The sequence below is a fragment of the Melanerpes formicivorus genome, unplaced genomic scaffold, assembly GCF_026170545.1.
Source record: "Melanerpes formicivorus ecotype bairdi unplaced genomic scaffold, bMelFor1.0.p_v2 SCAF_16, whole genome shotgun sequence".
Classification (NCBI taxonomy): domain Eukaryota; kingdom Metazoa; phylum Chordata; class Aves; order Piciformes; family Picidae; genus Melanerpes; species Melanerpes formicivorus.
Window position 1 is genome coordinate 12,995,209 of NW_027142368.1, and position 15,891 is coordinate 13,011,099.

Sequence of the window (15,891 nt, forward strand, 5' to 3'; positions counted from 1 at the left end):
CCCTGGGCTAGAGGGAGGTGTCCCTGCCCATGGCAGGGGGTTGGAGCTGGATGATCTTTAAGGTCCCTTCCAATCCTGACCCTTTCATGGACCTATAGAACGTGTCCCTTGGTACTCACCCAGAACTGCTCACAAAGAGCTGGGCACAAGCATCCTTCAGCTGCCACCTCCTTCCCTCCTCCCCAACAAAGACAGCAGAGCTCAGGCAGAAGTAGACCTTTAATGGACTAGCCAAAGCCCAGCCTGGGTGGGGGGTGGGCTCAGCAGAAGAGGTGCAAGACTTTGCGGAAGAAGTTCCTGAACTCGGCGTTGAAGACAGTGTAGATGATGGGGTTGAGAGCGCTGTTGACGTACCCCAGCCAAGTGACTGTGCTGGTGACTTGAGTGGGAATGCTGCAGGACTTGCAGAGGGCCCTGGTGATGTGCACCACGAAAAAAGGTGTCCAGCAGAAGAGGAAAGCACCTGCCAGGAGGATGGTCAGAAGAGGAGGCGACGTGTTAAAAACCAACCAACCCCAACAACCCCCAATAAGCAGAGCCTGGGCCAGAGGAGAAGGGAGAGAGAGCTCAGGCAGCAGCAGGGGTGCTGAGGCCCTGGCAGAAGATGTGGGATGGCTTCCTCATCCTCAAGGTTGAGAGGAGGTCTGAGTTATGGGTTGTTTTGGGCTCAAAAAGCTGGATTAGAAACCCTGCACCCAGAGTCACACAACGCATCAGGTTGGAAGGGACCCTCGAAGGTCATCTTGTCCAAACCCTCAAGGGCCCTTCCCACGTAGGGGCTGTTTGGGTGGCTCAGGGGGACACTGAGATGCTCAGCATCTACATCCTCTCAATAAGAAATGGGTGCAGCAGGTCTTAAACCACAGCCAGGCTGCTCCTCAGGCACAGTTCTCACAGAAAGGAGAGAGAGAGGAGGACCAGGGAGGTGGCACAAGGGGGAGGTGGCAGAAGGGGGAGGTGGCAGAAGGGGGAGGTGGCACAAGGGGGAGGTGGCCTTTCTCTCACCCTCACCCCCTCCAGCCAGGAGAAGGCTTGGTTCTCAGCATGGCACAATGGAGTGCACAAAGTGTGTGTCTGCTTCACCAGGGTCAGGCAGGTCCTGCCCTCCTGTAGGTCATCCCAGGATGTGTCTCACCCTTCCCCAGCCCTCCCCAGCCACCACTCACCGACCACCACTGGCAGCACTCTCATGGCCTTCTGCTCCCTGCCATTGATCTTGGCCCTCTTCCGACTGTGTCCTGGGTGGGGGTACTGGAGGTGGGGGTAGGAGACAGTCTGGATCCCATTGTGCATCACATAGTCCCTGGGGTGGGCAGAGCTGGCGTAGGGACTGCACTGCCCTGGCTCCAGCCCGCTCTGCTCCCTCTCGATGGAGCTGGGAGGGCGGTAGAGCTTCCTGTTGACCCCATAGATGCTGCCCCTCAGCTTGGCCTTCCGAGCCTCTTCCCAGCGCTTGAGTCCCTGGAACATGGCGCAGTAGAGCACCAGCATGACGGGGCAGGGGATGAAGAAGGAGCAGATGGAGGAGTAGACGATGTAGTTGTCATCCTCCAGCTGGCAGAGGGTGGGGTCCCGGTGCGGGACGTTGTTGAGGCCGAAGATCACCGGGGAGGCCACGGCGAAGGCGGAGACCCAGGTGGTGCCTATCAGGATCCTCTGCCGCAGGTCGATCTGGCGCCGGTTGTAGTTGAGGGGCACTGAGACGGCGATGAAGCTGCCAACACGGCCCCCAGGGGCAGTCAGTCCCAGCGGGCTGCTGCCCCCACAGAGGCAGGGGGGCCCCAAAGCTGCTTCCCACTGACTTTGCTGAGCCGACTGACAGAGCCTCCCCCCGCCAGAGGAGCGCCCAAAGGGACAGCGCTGGCCTCGGCGCAGAGCCGTGGGTTCAGCTCGGCCACTACAAGGACAGTGAGGGGGCACTAAGCTGCCTTCCAAGCCCTTGCATTCTGTGATCAGAGGTCATCTTGTCCAACCCCCCTGCTCTCAGCAGGGACATCTTCAACTGGAGCAGGATGCTCAGGGCTCCGGCAAGTTTGACCTTGAATGTCTCTGGGGATGGGGTCTCCACCACATCTCTGGGCAAGCTGTTCCAGTGTCTCATCAACCTCACTGTTAAGAGCTTCCTCCTGTTGTCCAACCTAAATCTCCCCTGCTCTAGTTTCAAAGCACTGCCTCTCACCCTATCACCACAGGTCCCTCTGAAGAGTCCCTGCCAAGCCTTTCTGTAGGTCCCCTTCAGATAAGGAAATGCAGTTCCAAGGGCTCCCTAGAGCCTTCTCTTCTCCAAGCTGAACAACCCCCAACTCTTTCAGCCAGGGTGGGCCAGGACACCCTCCTCGGGGGGCAGCAGGATCTGGCTCCCTGCACAGGACCTTGCAAGGGTGTGAGTGGAAGCAGCAGGGGGCAGGAGGGCACTCACCGATCCACGCTGATAGCACACAGGTTGAAGATGGAGGCTGTGCACAGCATCACATCCATGGTCATCAGGGCATCACACAGCACTGTGCTGAGGGACCACACACCTCCCTGGAACTGAAAAGGTGCCCCAGGGTCAGCAGATGAAGGCCTCAGTGCCTGGGTGCCCTGGCCACTTGTGTTTTTCTCCAGACAAGGGCCTGCAGCCCAGAAGCAGCACCTCCCTCCTCCAGCAAAGCAGGGATTGTCCCACCTCAGAGCTCACAGCCTGCTTAGGGATCCATGGCCCTGGCCTGGCTGCAGAATGGAGCCCACAGACCACTGGCACTGCCAAGCAAGTCGTGATGGACAGGAGAATGGACACAGGACACTGCCCTGTGTTAGCATAGTGACAGCCAGCAGGCTCAAACCCCCACACCCACTGCCCCAAAACCTCCCCAGTGATGCAGGACCAAGCACTGGCTGTGCAGCTCTTCAAGAAGAAACAAAAGCACAGAGCTCCAGCAGCAGCACAGAGCTCCAGCAGCAGCACAGAGCTCCTCTGCCACTTTCATGCCTGGTCACAGCTCATATGAGGAGGTGCTGGGGTTACACACCTGGTTCATTCCCTCACACACATCACCAGCCCAGCCCCTTGGGACCATGTTCAAGTGGCTCAGGGGCAATCTCTTCTTCTCTCCCTACCCCTGCAGGTGCTCAGGGCAAAGCAGCAGTGCCACCAGCAAGAGGACATCACCAGACCTTTGTCACTGGGCTGCATAACCTGGCAGTGTTGACTTTGCTACTCAGAAGGGATCAGCTAACAAAAGCTCCACACTCCTGCAGCCCAAATAATCCCCAGGAGAACCCAAACAGCCAGAAAATGCCAATGGCTTTGGGGTTTAGCAGCCTTGGCTGTGGACCAGGAGGGGTGGCCCAGCTGGGCTGTGAACCTGCTGCTGGCCCATGGGTGTGGAATGGAAAGCTTGAGGAGCACCAGGAGAAGTCAGGAGTAATGGAACCCTTCTGTATATATTGTAGAGAATACAGATGTGTGACATTATAGACACTCTATGCATGAGATAGAGAGAAAATCATCTGCTATTAACCCAGAAATATTAATATTCTATGAATCACAGAATTGTTGGGGTTGGAAAAGGCCTCTAAGATCAGTGAGCCCAACTGCTAGCCCAACACCACCACTGCCATCAAACCATGTCCCCAAGTCCCATGGCCACAACTTTCTTGAGCACCTCCAAGCATGGGGACTCCACCACCTCCCTGGGCAGCCTCTTCCAATCCCTGACCACTCTTGCAGCAAAGAGATTCTTCCTCATGTCCAACCTAAACCTCCCCTGGCACATTTTCAGGCCATTGCCTCTCATTCTATCACCTGATACTAGGGAGAAGAGACCAACCCCCACCTGGCTACAGCCTCTTTCCAGGGAGCTGCAGGGAGCCAGAAGCTCTCCCCTCAGCCTCCTTTGCTCCAGGCTCAACACCCCCAGCTCCCTCAGCTGCTCCTCCCCAGCCCTGTTCTCCAGACCCTCCCCCAGCTTGGTTGCCCTTCTCTAGACCTGCTCCAGCCCCTCAATGTCCTGCTTGGAGTGAGAGGTCCAAAACTGAACCCAGGATTTGAGGTGTGGCCACACCAGTGCCCAGTCCTGCTGGCCACACCATTCCTGATCCAGCCCAGGATGCTGGGGGCCTCCTTGGCCACCTGGACAAACTGCTGGCTCCCATTCAGCTACTGTCAGCCAGCATCCCCCAGGTCCTTTTCTGCCAGGCAACTTTCCAGGAGCTCTGCCCCCAGCTTGGAGTGTTCCTGGGGCTGTCATGACCCCAGGACACCTCCCTCCAGGTGTCTCAGACAGGCATTGTGAAGATGAAGGTGGAGGGAGGTGCACTGCTAGATTAGAGGTGCAGCAGGCTTTGCTGGGTCATGTGGTTGAGTGGCCACTAATTACAGGAGGCTGCAGAAGATTAGCACATCAAGGTACAGAGCGTAAAGCTTTAGGGATCACAACCAGCTCAAGCTGCCTTTAAGGAGTGCTCCAGAGCAACTCCACTTTCCTCAGCTCTTTGCATTCCCTTTCTCAGCACCAGGCCTCCTGTTTTCCTCCAGCGACCTGGGATCAGTGGTGCTGATGCTGAGGAGATGCTCAGGGTGCTCTACAGGCCAGCTGTCTCCATGAGTGACATAAAAAGGAGCTGCAAGCCTCACCCCACCAGCCAGCTCACCTCCTATCACCTTTCTAAGGGTGGTGGCAGGCTCTGCACAGCCGTGGTTAGAACATGGGCTGAGCCTTAAAGGGGTGAGGATGGGCACAGGAACCACCACACAGGAAACCTCCAGGCATTGCTTCATGGAAGATGGGAAGGTGGCTAGGGAGGGTCACACTCTGGCAGTGGCTCAGTGCTTCTTGAGCAGACATAGAATCAGGGAATTGCTTGGGTTGGAAAAGAGCTCTAAGGTCATTTAGTCCAACCAGCAACTGAGGACCACCATGGCCACTAAGCCATGTCCCCAAGTGCCATGTCCACTTGTGTCTTGAACACCTCCAGGGATGGAGACTCCACCACCTCAGCAAGGACCTGGCTCAAGCACACAGCAGGGAGAGACTGAAAGTGCTAATCCTAAGGGCCTGCTGAGAAGGTTGTGACACCAATCAGAAGAGAAATAATCCTTGCAAGCAGGCAAAGACCAGCATCAGAGCCAGAGGGCTGGCCAAACGCCCACAGGAAGCTGACTCTGGGCCTTTTTTGATGAGCTGTGATGACTGCTGCCTTTTCCAGAAGCCACCACGCAGCCTGCAAGCGCAGAAGAAAGAGAGAGGCATGGGACACCGGACAGAGGTGGCCTCCTGCCTGCTCTGATATCCTTTCTTGGCTTAAATCATTGAATCACAGGAACATTCAGGTTGGAAAAGACCCTCAGGATCACCAAGTCCAGCCCAGAACTCTACAAGCTTCACCTCTTAAACCACAACCCCAAGCACCACATCCAGACTACCCTGAAACACATCCAGGACTGGTGGCTCAACCACCTCCTTGGGCAGCACATTCCAAGGGAAGAAATGTTTCCTAATGTCCTGTCTAAACCTCCCCAGTGGCAGCCTGAGGCCATTCCCTCTTGTTGTGTCACTAATTACCTGTGAGAAGAGACCTGCCCCAGCCTCTCCACAAGGTCCTTCCAGGGAGTTGTAGAGAGCAGTGAGGTCTCCCCTCAGCCTCCTCTTCTCCAAACTCACCAGCCCCAGCTCCTTTAGCTGCTCTTCATCAGGTTTGAAGTGAAGGTTCTTCAGAAATGATGAGCAAGTCTGAACATGAGGAGGGGGCAAAAGCCAAAGCCTCCTGCCCTCCTTTACCAGTCACTGACAATTAAACTGCTGCCTCTGTCACCTCCCCAGGTTTGTGCAGAGACCCTGGAGCTCAGCCACCAGGCAGCCTGGAAGAACAACTATTTCCTCCATCTGTTCCAGGAGAGATGGCTCAAATACTTCTGTGAAAAAGTTCAGAGAGCCACAGAACCTCTGGAGAGCAGAGGTGTGGTCTCTCATCAGAGGAGCTGCCCCACAGGCACAGGATGTGCTGCAGAAGAGCTCTTTCCTAGACTCAGAGTTGGTTTGCTTGGGAAAGCCCTTTCAGAGCATCAAGTCTGGAGGAGAGAGGAGAAGGCTTTGAGGAGACCTTAGTGTAGCCTTTCAGTGTCTGCATGAGGCTACAGGGGAGGGACTTTTGAAGGTGTCAGAGAGTGATAGGACTGGGGGGGGATGGAGCACAACTAGAAGTGGGAAGATTGAGATTGGCTGTGAGGAAGAAGTTCTTCCCCATGAGGGTGGGGAGACACTGGCACAGGTTGCCCAGGGAGGTGGTGGAAGCCTCATCCCTGGAGGTTTTGAAGGCCAGGCTGGAGGTGGCTGTGAGCAACCTGCTGTGGTGTGAGGTGTCCCTGCCCATGAAAGGGGGTTGGAACTGGCTGAGCCTTGAGGTCCCTTCCAACCCTGCCAATTCTATGATTCTGAGTCCAACCACCCTCTGTCTCTGCCACTGGTGGGACACTGACACCTGGCAAGTTTTATGCAGAACAGCTCAAAACCATCTTGGGGAACTGGTGCTGGCTGCTTCATTGCTCTGAGGACCAAGTGCTTGCTCATCTTCCCTGTCCTGTGGAAGGAGCTGGGTCCCCACGTGGCTCTTCTAAAGCCCTTTCCCCTTGGTCGTCATCAGTGTCAGAGATCTTAGTGGCAAAGATGTTTATGTAACCAAGCCTCACCCAGCTCCTGCCAGCAGCTTGCTGGATCAGGCCCTGCCACTGCTCAGGAGTGGATTAAGAGGGCAGCTGAGCCAGGGGAGTGGTTTGTGGAGACACTCAGGTAGGTGGTTTGCTCCCTTCCAGCAGAGGTTTGCTCCCTTCCAGCAGGGGTTTGCCCCCTTCCAGCAGGGGTTTGCCCCCTTCCAGCAGAGGTTTGCTCCCTTCCAGCAGGGGTTTGCTCCCTTCCAGCAGGGGTTTGCCCCATTCCAACAGAGGTTTGCTCCCTTCCAGCAGAGGTTTCAGGCCTTCCTGCATGGCTCTGGTTCAGTGGGAGATACTGGTTTCCTACTGGCCCATCTCCATCTCTCAGCCAAGGACTGTCCATTTTTATACTGGCTGGGGGAGCCTAATGTAACAGGACCCCAACTGGCTGGGGCTGATGGACACCATCTCCCATTCACCATCAGAAAGCCATCTCATAGAATCATATCATTGAATGGTTTGGGTTGGAAGGGACCTTGGGAGGGACCTCACCACAGTAGTGCTTCTCACATGAGCTGTGTGAGGACAGGACCAGAGAAGCTTTGCATCAGGTGGTCCCTCCCCTTTTCCTGCCCTTCTGCTAAGCTCCAGCTCCATCCCAGCCTGCAGTGAGTGTGAAATGGTTTGGAGAAGAGAGGCTGGTGACCACACACACCAATTTCCCTCTTGTCTAGCACCTGCTTTCAGCCACCCTCCAACCCTGCAGGTACAAGCAAGGGGCACTCCAACTAACACACAATTTGGCTTCCTGCAGCCAAGTCCTCAGAATCCACACCATGGATGGAAGAGCTGAGCTGTGACCAAATGTTCTGCTGGCTCTTTCAGGGGTACAAAAGGAGAGGGTGTCCAGAGCTGCTGCTGACCCATCAGAAGTGAGCTTCCTGAACAAACAGAAACAGCACTTGGAGATCAAGGCCTCTCCCACTGTGCTCCAGCTTCTGTGAGCAGCAGCAAAGGATGATCCACCTCTCACACAGAACCATAGAATGGTTCTGAATCATAGAACTGTTGGGGTTGGAAGGGACCTCAAGGATCACCTAGTTCCATCTCCCCTGCCACGGGCAGGGACTCCTCAGGTTGCTTAGAGCTCTTCTCCAGGCTAAACAGCCCAAATTCCCTCACTCTTTCCTCATCAGAGAGATGTTCCAGACCCCTCAACATCTTTGTAGCCCTTAGCTGTACCCTCTCCAGCAGGTCCCCAAGAAATATGGGAGTGAACACACAGAGCATCTCCACAGAGGAGTCATGGGCTGGACAGCCCAGGTTTTACAGCTGACAAGGGCTGAGAAGTTGCTGCCTGAGCATCCCAAGTTTAGGAGGGGTCTGGTCCTCAAGGAGAGCCCCACAGTGCCCATGCCCAGTCAGAAGCATTTTCAGGGGTACCCCAAAGTAGGTTAACCAGCATTTTACTTCTGCCAGCAGAATTCAAGCTTCCAGGCTAAAAGAAGCCATGCTGATGTGTGTCTGCCCATGAGATCAGGAGCTGGAGGCATGGAGAGACAACAGGAAGAGCAAGGGGGAAAACAGGGAATTCCACTTAGCAAGAAGTAGCTGAGAAGAAGGAGAAAGACAGAGGCTGTGTGACCACAAAAAGTGAGTTAGGGAGGCAAAACCAAACCCTCAAAAGCCATAGAGTCATTTAGATTGGAAAAGACCTTCAAGGTCATTGAGTTCAACCATTAACCCTGCTCTGCCAAGTCCACCACTAAGCCATATCCCCCCAGCCCAGGCACCACATCTGCACTCTGGCTTTTAAACACCTCCAGGGATGGTGACTCCACCACCTCCCTGGGCAGCCTGTGCCAGTGCCTGAGAACCCTTTCTGGGAACAAATTGTTACTGCTGTCCAGAAATCACAGAGCATGGGGAGGGGAGGGGTGTGCAGGGTGGTGGGGAGGGGGGGCTCCTGTCAGTGTGGTGGAAAGAGAGAGAGGAATCTAATGCTCCTCTTTTTCACTGTTTTTTTCCTCATGGGTCCACAGCTGAACCTGTCCCTGTAGAACACCTTTGTCTCCAGAGAGGTCACAGTGTCCTGCAAAATCCTAGGACCAGGTAGAGAGGCTAAAAGCATCCTAAGCTCTAATCCACAGCCTTCCTTGCTTAAGTGTCTGTCCATCCCAGCAAGGTGCTGAGCAGCAGCCCTGGCGTGGGAGAGGAGATGCAATGGCCTGGGCACTACTGGTATGTCCCTGTGCTAGTCTTCCTGGGTGGGAGCACCGTGGGGACAGCCCAGTTTGCTCCCTGAGGGAGCACTTCAGCCACCACCTCACAAACCCTGTGGCTACCAGAGAGCACAAGGTTAGTCCAGACCTTCCCAGTCCCCAGATTAGGTCTTGCTGGGGCTTTTCACTGGGCACAAGGCTGCATCCTGCCTGTCCCCACCTCTGGGAAGAAGAGGAGGACTCCTTTCTTCCCCACTGGCAGCTACCCAAGGACAGATGCAACAAACCTGCTGGTATGGGCTGTGGGTGCTTTCATCCAGTGGCTGTTACTAATGGGCAGGCTCTACTGAGCCTCCTCACCCCAGCCCAACAGAATCCCCCCCAGCCCCCAGACAGCATCAGTCCCCTGGCAAGAAACGTTCAGCTCCCTCTTACAGAAGCAGAGGTGCAAAACCCCTCAGCCCCTGGAGCTCCTCTTTTCCTTTCCTTCAGCTGCCACAGCCTGGGAGGTGAACAGGTTTTGGAGGTGACCAGAAAACCTGCTCCAAAGTTCCCCGAGGTGGCTTTCTGTGACCACCATCACACAGAGGGTCAGAACCAGGGAGCCTGCCACCAGCAGCCCTGCCTCAGGCCCACCGAGGCCACCTTGGTGCAAGGTGACCCAGCCATAGAATCACCTGGGTGGAAAAGACCATCAAGTCCAACCGTAGCCTAACATCTCCCTGCACACAGCTCTCAGACCAGCCCCATCTAGCTCCCCACAGAGGCAGCTTCCCCTACCGAACTTGACATGGAAACCTCTTTTCTTTTTGGCTACAGGTCTCCCTTACCGACCAAACCTCCTCACCTGGCAGCAGAGCACAGCACAGGAGCTCTCTGTCCCTTCCTGACCGTTTGCTGACGCCGCGGGGCTGGAGCGGGGAGGCAGGGGCTGGGCAGCAGCTGCCTGGGAGGATGGAGCTGGGGGGGGACAGGGGCTACCCAGGGGGCTACAGCCGGGGGCAGAGGCTCGGCAGGAGTTAACCGGGGTGGCTGGAGGTGGGGAACAAAACCGGAGAGAGGCTTCAACCTCCGACAGCTGGTGTCTTGCCGGTCCCACACCCGCAGCCCGGTAACTTTCGGTGCTCCCGGGTCCAAAATCCCCGATCCCCGCTGCCCACCCCGCAGGTGCTTCCCGGCAGCAGCCTCACCTCGGAGTAGACGTAGAGGGGCAGGACGAGGAGGGCGAGCAGCAGGTCGGCAACAGCGAGGCTGACGATGAAGTAGTTGGTGGTGGTCTTCAGAGCCCGCTCGGTGCAGACGCTGAGACAGACCAGCCCATTGCCCGCCACGATGAGCAGGATGAGGACGATGCCCAGTACCAGGGCGACCACGTTGTGACCTCCCGGGGGTGGCGTCGGAGGCGGCGGTGGCAGCCCGGTACCGTTGCCCGGAGCGGTCCCGGTGCTGCCGTTCCCCATGCCCCGGCAGCCCGGTGCATGGGAGCTCCTGCGCAGCCCCTCCCCAGCGCGGATCGGCACCCCCCAAAGCCGAGCTCAGCCCCTTCCCCAAGCAGAGCTCAGCCCCCCGCGCCTCCCCGCCCCGGCTCCGGCTCCCACCGGTTCACCAAGCGGCTTACGGGGAGCCGGGGGGGCAGGCTCCGGGGGGGCAGGCTCGGGGGGGGGCAGGCTCCGGGGGGGCAGGCTCCGGGGGGGGCAGGCTCCGGGGGTTCCTGTCCCGGTGTCCCGGCAGAGCCCCGCGGAGCTGCTGCCGCTGCAGTCGGAGACTTTCCTCCCCTGGCCCGGAGCCTCCCCGTGGGGGATGCGCTTGGTAGGACCGAGCCCTGCCTGTCACCCAGCCCCGGTGGTGTCACCTAGTTCCTGCCGCGGCCGAGGAGGGGGCTGTCCGCAGGGGATTAGCACCTTGCCCTTCACTGCCTTCAGCCCAGCCTCCTCCTCCAGCCCAGGAGGCTCCTTCTCTGAGGATTAGGCTCGTCTGGGTTGCCTCTTGAGCAGGAGGAAGAATCATAGACTAATGAAGTTGTTTGGGCTGGAAAAGCCCTCTAAGATCATCCGGTCAAACCATCAACCCAACCCCACCTTGGTCATTAAACCACGTCCCCATGCCCACGCCTTTCTTGAACACACCCAGAGACAGTGGCTCCACCACTTCCCTGGGCAGCCTGTTCCAGACCACTCTTTCAATCAAGAAATTGTTTCATATCTCCTAAAGCTCCTGCTAGGGAGAGGTGAGCATTCCCCACCTCACCCCAACCTCCTTTCAGGGAATTGGAGAGAGAAGGACTCTGCTCTGCCACAGCTCTGTCTCCAGAGGTGTGACCCCACTCCCCTCTGAAGCCAGCATGCATAAGGTCCATTTGGTGGCTACCAGGTTGTGTGACCTCTCTCTCCCATTCCCCAGCATAGTGTTGCCATCCCCATGTTTTGTCAGGTAATGATAGGACCAGGGTGGATGGAGCAAAACTAGAAGTAGGTAGATTCAGACTGGATGTGAGGAAGAAGTTGTTCCCCATGAGGGTGGTGAGAGCCTGGCACAGGTTGCCCAGGGAGGTGGTGGAAGCCTCAGCCCTGGAGGTGTTTGCAGCCAGGCTGGAGGTGGCTGTGAGCAGCCTGCTGTAGTGTGAGGTGTCCCTGGCCATAGCAGGGGGTTGGAGCTGGCTGAGCCTTGAGGTCCCTTCCAACCCTGACCATTCTATGATTCTGTGCTCCCAACACTCATGGATTTGTCACCTCCCTCTTCCAGATGACCCAGCTTTGGCCATCTTTCCCTTCCATCATAGACAAGTACTTAACTCGGTGTGAAAAGCCCAAGCTCAGTCCTACACAGCACAGGAGGGACTTCCATCTGCTCACTCTCCAAACCACCAGCACTGGGGTGGGTATCACATCCCTCTGGGTAACCCCCAGCACTGGGGTGGGTGTCACATTCCTTTTGGGTAACCCCCAGCACTGGGGTGGGTATCACATCCCTCTGGGTAACCCCCAGCACTGGGGTGGGTGTCACATCCCTCTGGGTAACCCCCAGCACTGGGGTGGGTGTCACACCCCCTTTGGGTAACCCCCAGCACTGGGGTGGGTGTCACACCCCTTTGGCTCTGCCTGCATTTCTCCTTCAGGAAGGGTTTGTGCTGGACTCAAGCGTGGCTGCACACCCCTGGGGTAGAGAAGAGCTCCTTTGGCAATCCTTTCATCTGCTGGGAGGTTCAGACAAGGCAGATAGGTGTTCCAGTGCAGTGAACTGGGACAAAACCACCCCAGCTGCACTGCTGCTGCCCATGTAGCCTGACAGTGTGAGCTTCTCAGTGCTTTCTATCACCTGCTCACACTTCTTCTGGTCTGGTGGTTGCTCCCCAAAACCTATGGAGATTGAGGTGCTGGAGCATGGCCAGAGAAGAGCAACAATGCTGGTGAAGGGCCTTGAACATGAATCCTGCAAGGAATGGCTGAGAGACCTGGGCTTGTTGAATCTGGGGAGGAGGAGGCTGAGGGGTCAGGACCTCATCACCCTCTATAACAAGGAGGCTCAGGGGAGACTTTATTGCTCTCTACAGCTACCTGAAAGGAGGTTGTAGCCAGGAGGGGGTTGGTCTCTTCTCCCAGGCAACCAGCACCAGAACAAGAGGACACAGTCTCAAGCTGTGCCAGGGGAAGTTTAGGCTGGAGGTGAGGAGAAAGTTCTTCCCAGGAAGAGAGATTGGCCATGGGAATGTGCTGCCCAGGGAGGTGGTGGAGTCCCCATCCCTGGAGGTGTTCAAGAGGGGATTGGCTGTGGCACTTGGAGCCAGGGTTCAGCTGTCAGGAGGTGTTTGGTGATAGGTTGGACTTGATGATCACTGAGATGTTTTCCAACCTTATTGATTCTGTGATTCTATGACTCCCTGAAAGGAGGAAGGGGAAGTCAGAGAGTGAGACATCTGTGAGTCCCCCCAAGGAGGTGGAACTTTCCTCACCGCTGTCCTTCACGTTTGAGGCACTGAATGTTTAAGTGGAAAGGGAGAAGAAAAGCAGCTGCCAAGGTTTCAGCACAGATGTGCCTGAACTCCAGGGCTGAATGGCACCCTGATAGCTGGGCAGAGATGGCTGAGGCTAGCTCCAGCTTCAGCACAAAGGCAGGAAAAATCGAGAGCTTTTAAAGCCAATCTCGTTCCTTTTATCTGACATATTGATCTGAGCAATTCTCCCGGGGTGTCTCATCTGCCTGTAATGCACTTCCAAGAAAAGAGGCAGAGGCAGCATCCTGCCTTTCAGGTGGAGCTCTGGGAGAGAAGGATGAGGATGCCACGGCTCTCCTGGCTTTCCAGGCTTTCTGAGAACACCTCCAAGAAGCTGCAGGAGTTTCTGGAAGTGCTGAAAGGATCTTTTGATTTCTCTTCTGATGAATCCCTGTGAGGTGTAAAGAAAACCCCTCATGTGTTTGTGGTGGGGATGAGCTGTGTGGAACTAAACCTGTGTGGAACTAAACTAAAAGTGGAGTCAATGATCTTGGAGGTCCTTTCCAACTGGCACAATTCTGTGATCCTGTGACTGCATTTGCTGTCTCTGTTATCATGGAACTGTTGGGATTGGGAGAGACCTTAGAGAACATCAAGTCCAACCACTCACCTAGAGCCCACACTGCCACCACTAAACCACATCCCTCAGCACCACACACACCTGGCTTTTCAATGCCTCCAGGGATGGAGACTCCACACCTGGGCTGGGTTAAGCCCAGTCCAGGAGGGGAGGGCTGGAGGAAACCTGAGCCCAGGTGGGCAGAGGGACCTGGCCCACTCCCAGGGGAGGGGCCCCCAGGTCAAAGTTTATTCCACTCCCACCTCCTCCCCACAACCCTATTTAAGGGGGGGACAATGTCCTCTCTACCTCTCTTTCTTCTGCCCTGGGCTCTCCTATACCTTTCTGCTGTTGCTGTGAGCTGTTGGCCACCTGCTCAGGTCTGCTGCAGGTGCTTCTGGACTATTCCATTGCACTGGGGACTGCATCCAAAGGGAATCCTTTGCCAGCTGCACCTGGGCTTGTAAGTATTTTTGTTTATCCCTCTTCCTTGTGTCTTTGTAACTTTCCTTTTGCTGTAACACATTTTGTTGTTGTTAAACTTACCTTTTTACTCCCAAATCGATACAATTGTTGTTTTATCTCTCTCTTCTCCTCCTGCCTACTTTTCTTTCCCTGCTGGGGAGAGGGGAGGCAATCTAAATCTGTTCCATTGGGCTTTTGGGCTCTGGGAAAAGCTTAAACCACAACAGCCACCCTCCTGGGCAGTCTGTTCCAGTGCCTGAGAACCATTTCTGGGAAGAACTTTCTCCTAATATCCAGCCTGAGCCTCCCTTGGCACAGCTTGAGGCTGTTTCCTCTTGTCCTGTCCCTTCTTGAAGAAAAGATCAACCCCCACCCAGCTCCAGCCTCCCTTGAGGTCGTTGCAGAGGGTAATGAGGTCTCCCCTCAGCCTTCTCTTCTGAAGACAGCCCCAGGTTCCTCAGCCATTCCTCCCAGGACTTGTGTTCAAGGCTCTTCACCAGCTTAGTTTCTCTTCTTCTTGCTCTGTCCCCTCAATGTCATTCTTGGAGTGAGTGGCCCCAAAACTGAACCCAGGATTTGAGGTGTGGCCTCCCCAGTGCTGAGTACAGGGTGACAACAACATCCCTCGACCTGCTAGCCACACTATTCCTGATCCCAGCCAGGATACCCTCAGCCTTCAGGGCCACCTGAGCACACTGCTGGCTCATATTCAGCACCCCCCAGGTCCTTCTCTGCTGAGCAGCTCTCCAGCCCCTCTGCCCCAGTCCTGTGTTGCTGCATCCCTTATCCTGGAGCTAAAACCAATTTTGTGTGTGTGGATACCTGGTTTCAAACAGAGCCCCATAAATGATCTCACACAGGGCTGACCTGATGAAGCACAAGTGCTTGTGTCAGAGGACAAATGAATTAACATTCTTCAAGAGGCCCCCACTGGTTCCAAGACATCAGTGAGCTGCTCAGAGCCACTCACTGTGAAAAACCTCCTGGGGAGGGAGGAGGAGGAGTGCAAGGCAGCAAAGGCAGGGAAGGGCATGGCTGTGAGCAGCAAGCACCTCGAAATGTGCCTGCCTCCACCTTCATCTTCACAATGCCTGTCTGAGACACTTGGAGGGAGGTGTCCTTGGGTCATGACAGCCCCAGGAACACTCCAAGCTGGGGGCAGGGCTCCTGGAAAGTTGCCTGGCAGAAAAGGACCTGGGGGATGCTGGATGACAGTAGCTGAATGGGAGCCAGCAGTTTGTCCAGGTGGCCAAGGAGGCCCCCAGCATCCTGGGCTGGATCAGGAATGGTGTGGCCAGCAGGACTGGGCACTGGTGTGGCCACACCTGGAATCCTGGGTTCAGTTTTGGGCCTCTCACTCCAAGCAGGACATTGAGGGGCTGGAGCAGGTCTAGAGAAGGGCAGCAAAGCTGGGGAAGGGTCTGGAGAACAGGGCTGGGGAGGAGCAGCTGAGCAGGGAGCTGGGGTTGTTGAGCCTGGAGCCAAGGAAGCTGAGTGGAGAGCTTCTGGCTCCCTGCAGCTCCCTGGAAAGAGGCTGTAGCCAGGTGGGGGTTGGTCTCTTCTCCCTAGTATCAGGTGATATAATGAAAGGCAATGGCCTGAAAATGTGCCAGGGGAGGTTTAGGTTGGACATGAGGGAGAATCTCTTTGCTGCAGGAGTGGTCAGGGATTGGAAGAGGCTGCCCAGGGAGGTGGTGGAGTCCCCATCCCTGGAGGTGCTCAAGAACGTTGTGGCCATGGCACTTGGGGACGTGGTTTGATGGCAGTGATGGTCTTAGGATGATTGTTGGGCTCACTGATCTTAGAGGCCTTTTCCAACCCAAACAATTCTGTGATTCCTTTCATCTCCCTGACAGTGCTGCAGCCAAAATGAAGCCTGAGCAGCTGGGCAGCTGTGTTCATTGCTGGCACTGCACACCTGGAACAGCTGGGCCAAGCCTGTCTGGCAGGCAGGACACAGAGCATGTCATCCTTCTAATTCAAATTAATTCCCTGAAGTGCTTTCTGCTCTTCCCCAGACACA

General features: G+C 56.0%; 1 protein-coding gene across 1 annotated transcript; it reads right to left on the reverse strand.

The window, feature by feature from the left end:
* Positions 1 to 201: 201 nt before the first annotated feature.
* Positions 202 to 10,844, reverse strand: DRD4 (dopamine receptor D4). The gene is made up of 4 exons (XM_068148272.1): positions 10,044 to 10,844; positions 2,420 to 2,532; positions 1,167 to 1,714; positions 202 to 463 (listed from the first exon to the last, which is right to left on the reverse strand). The coding sequence occupies exons 1-4, from the start codon at positions 10,311 to 10,313 to the stop codon at positions 261 to 263; spliced, it is 1,134 nt and encodes a 377-aa protein (XP_068004373.1). The 5' UTR covers positions 10,314 to 10,844; the 3' UTR covers positions 202 to 260.
* Between the last annotated feature and the right edge of the window lie 5,047 nt (positions 10,845 to 15,891).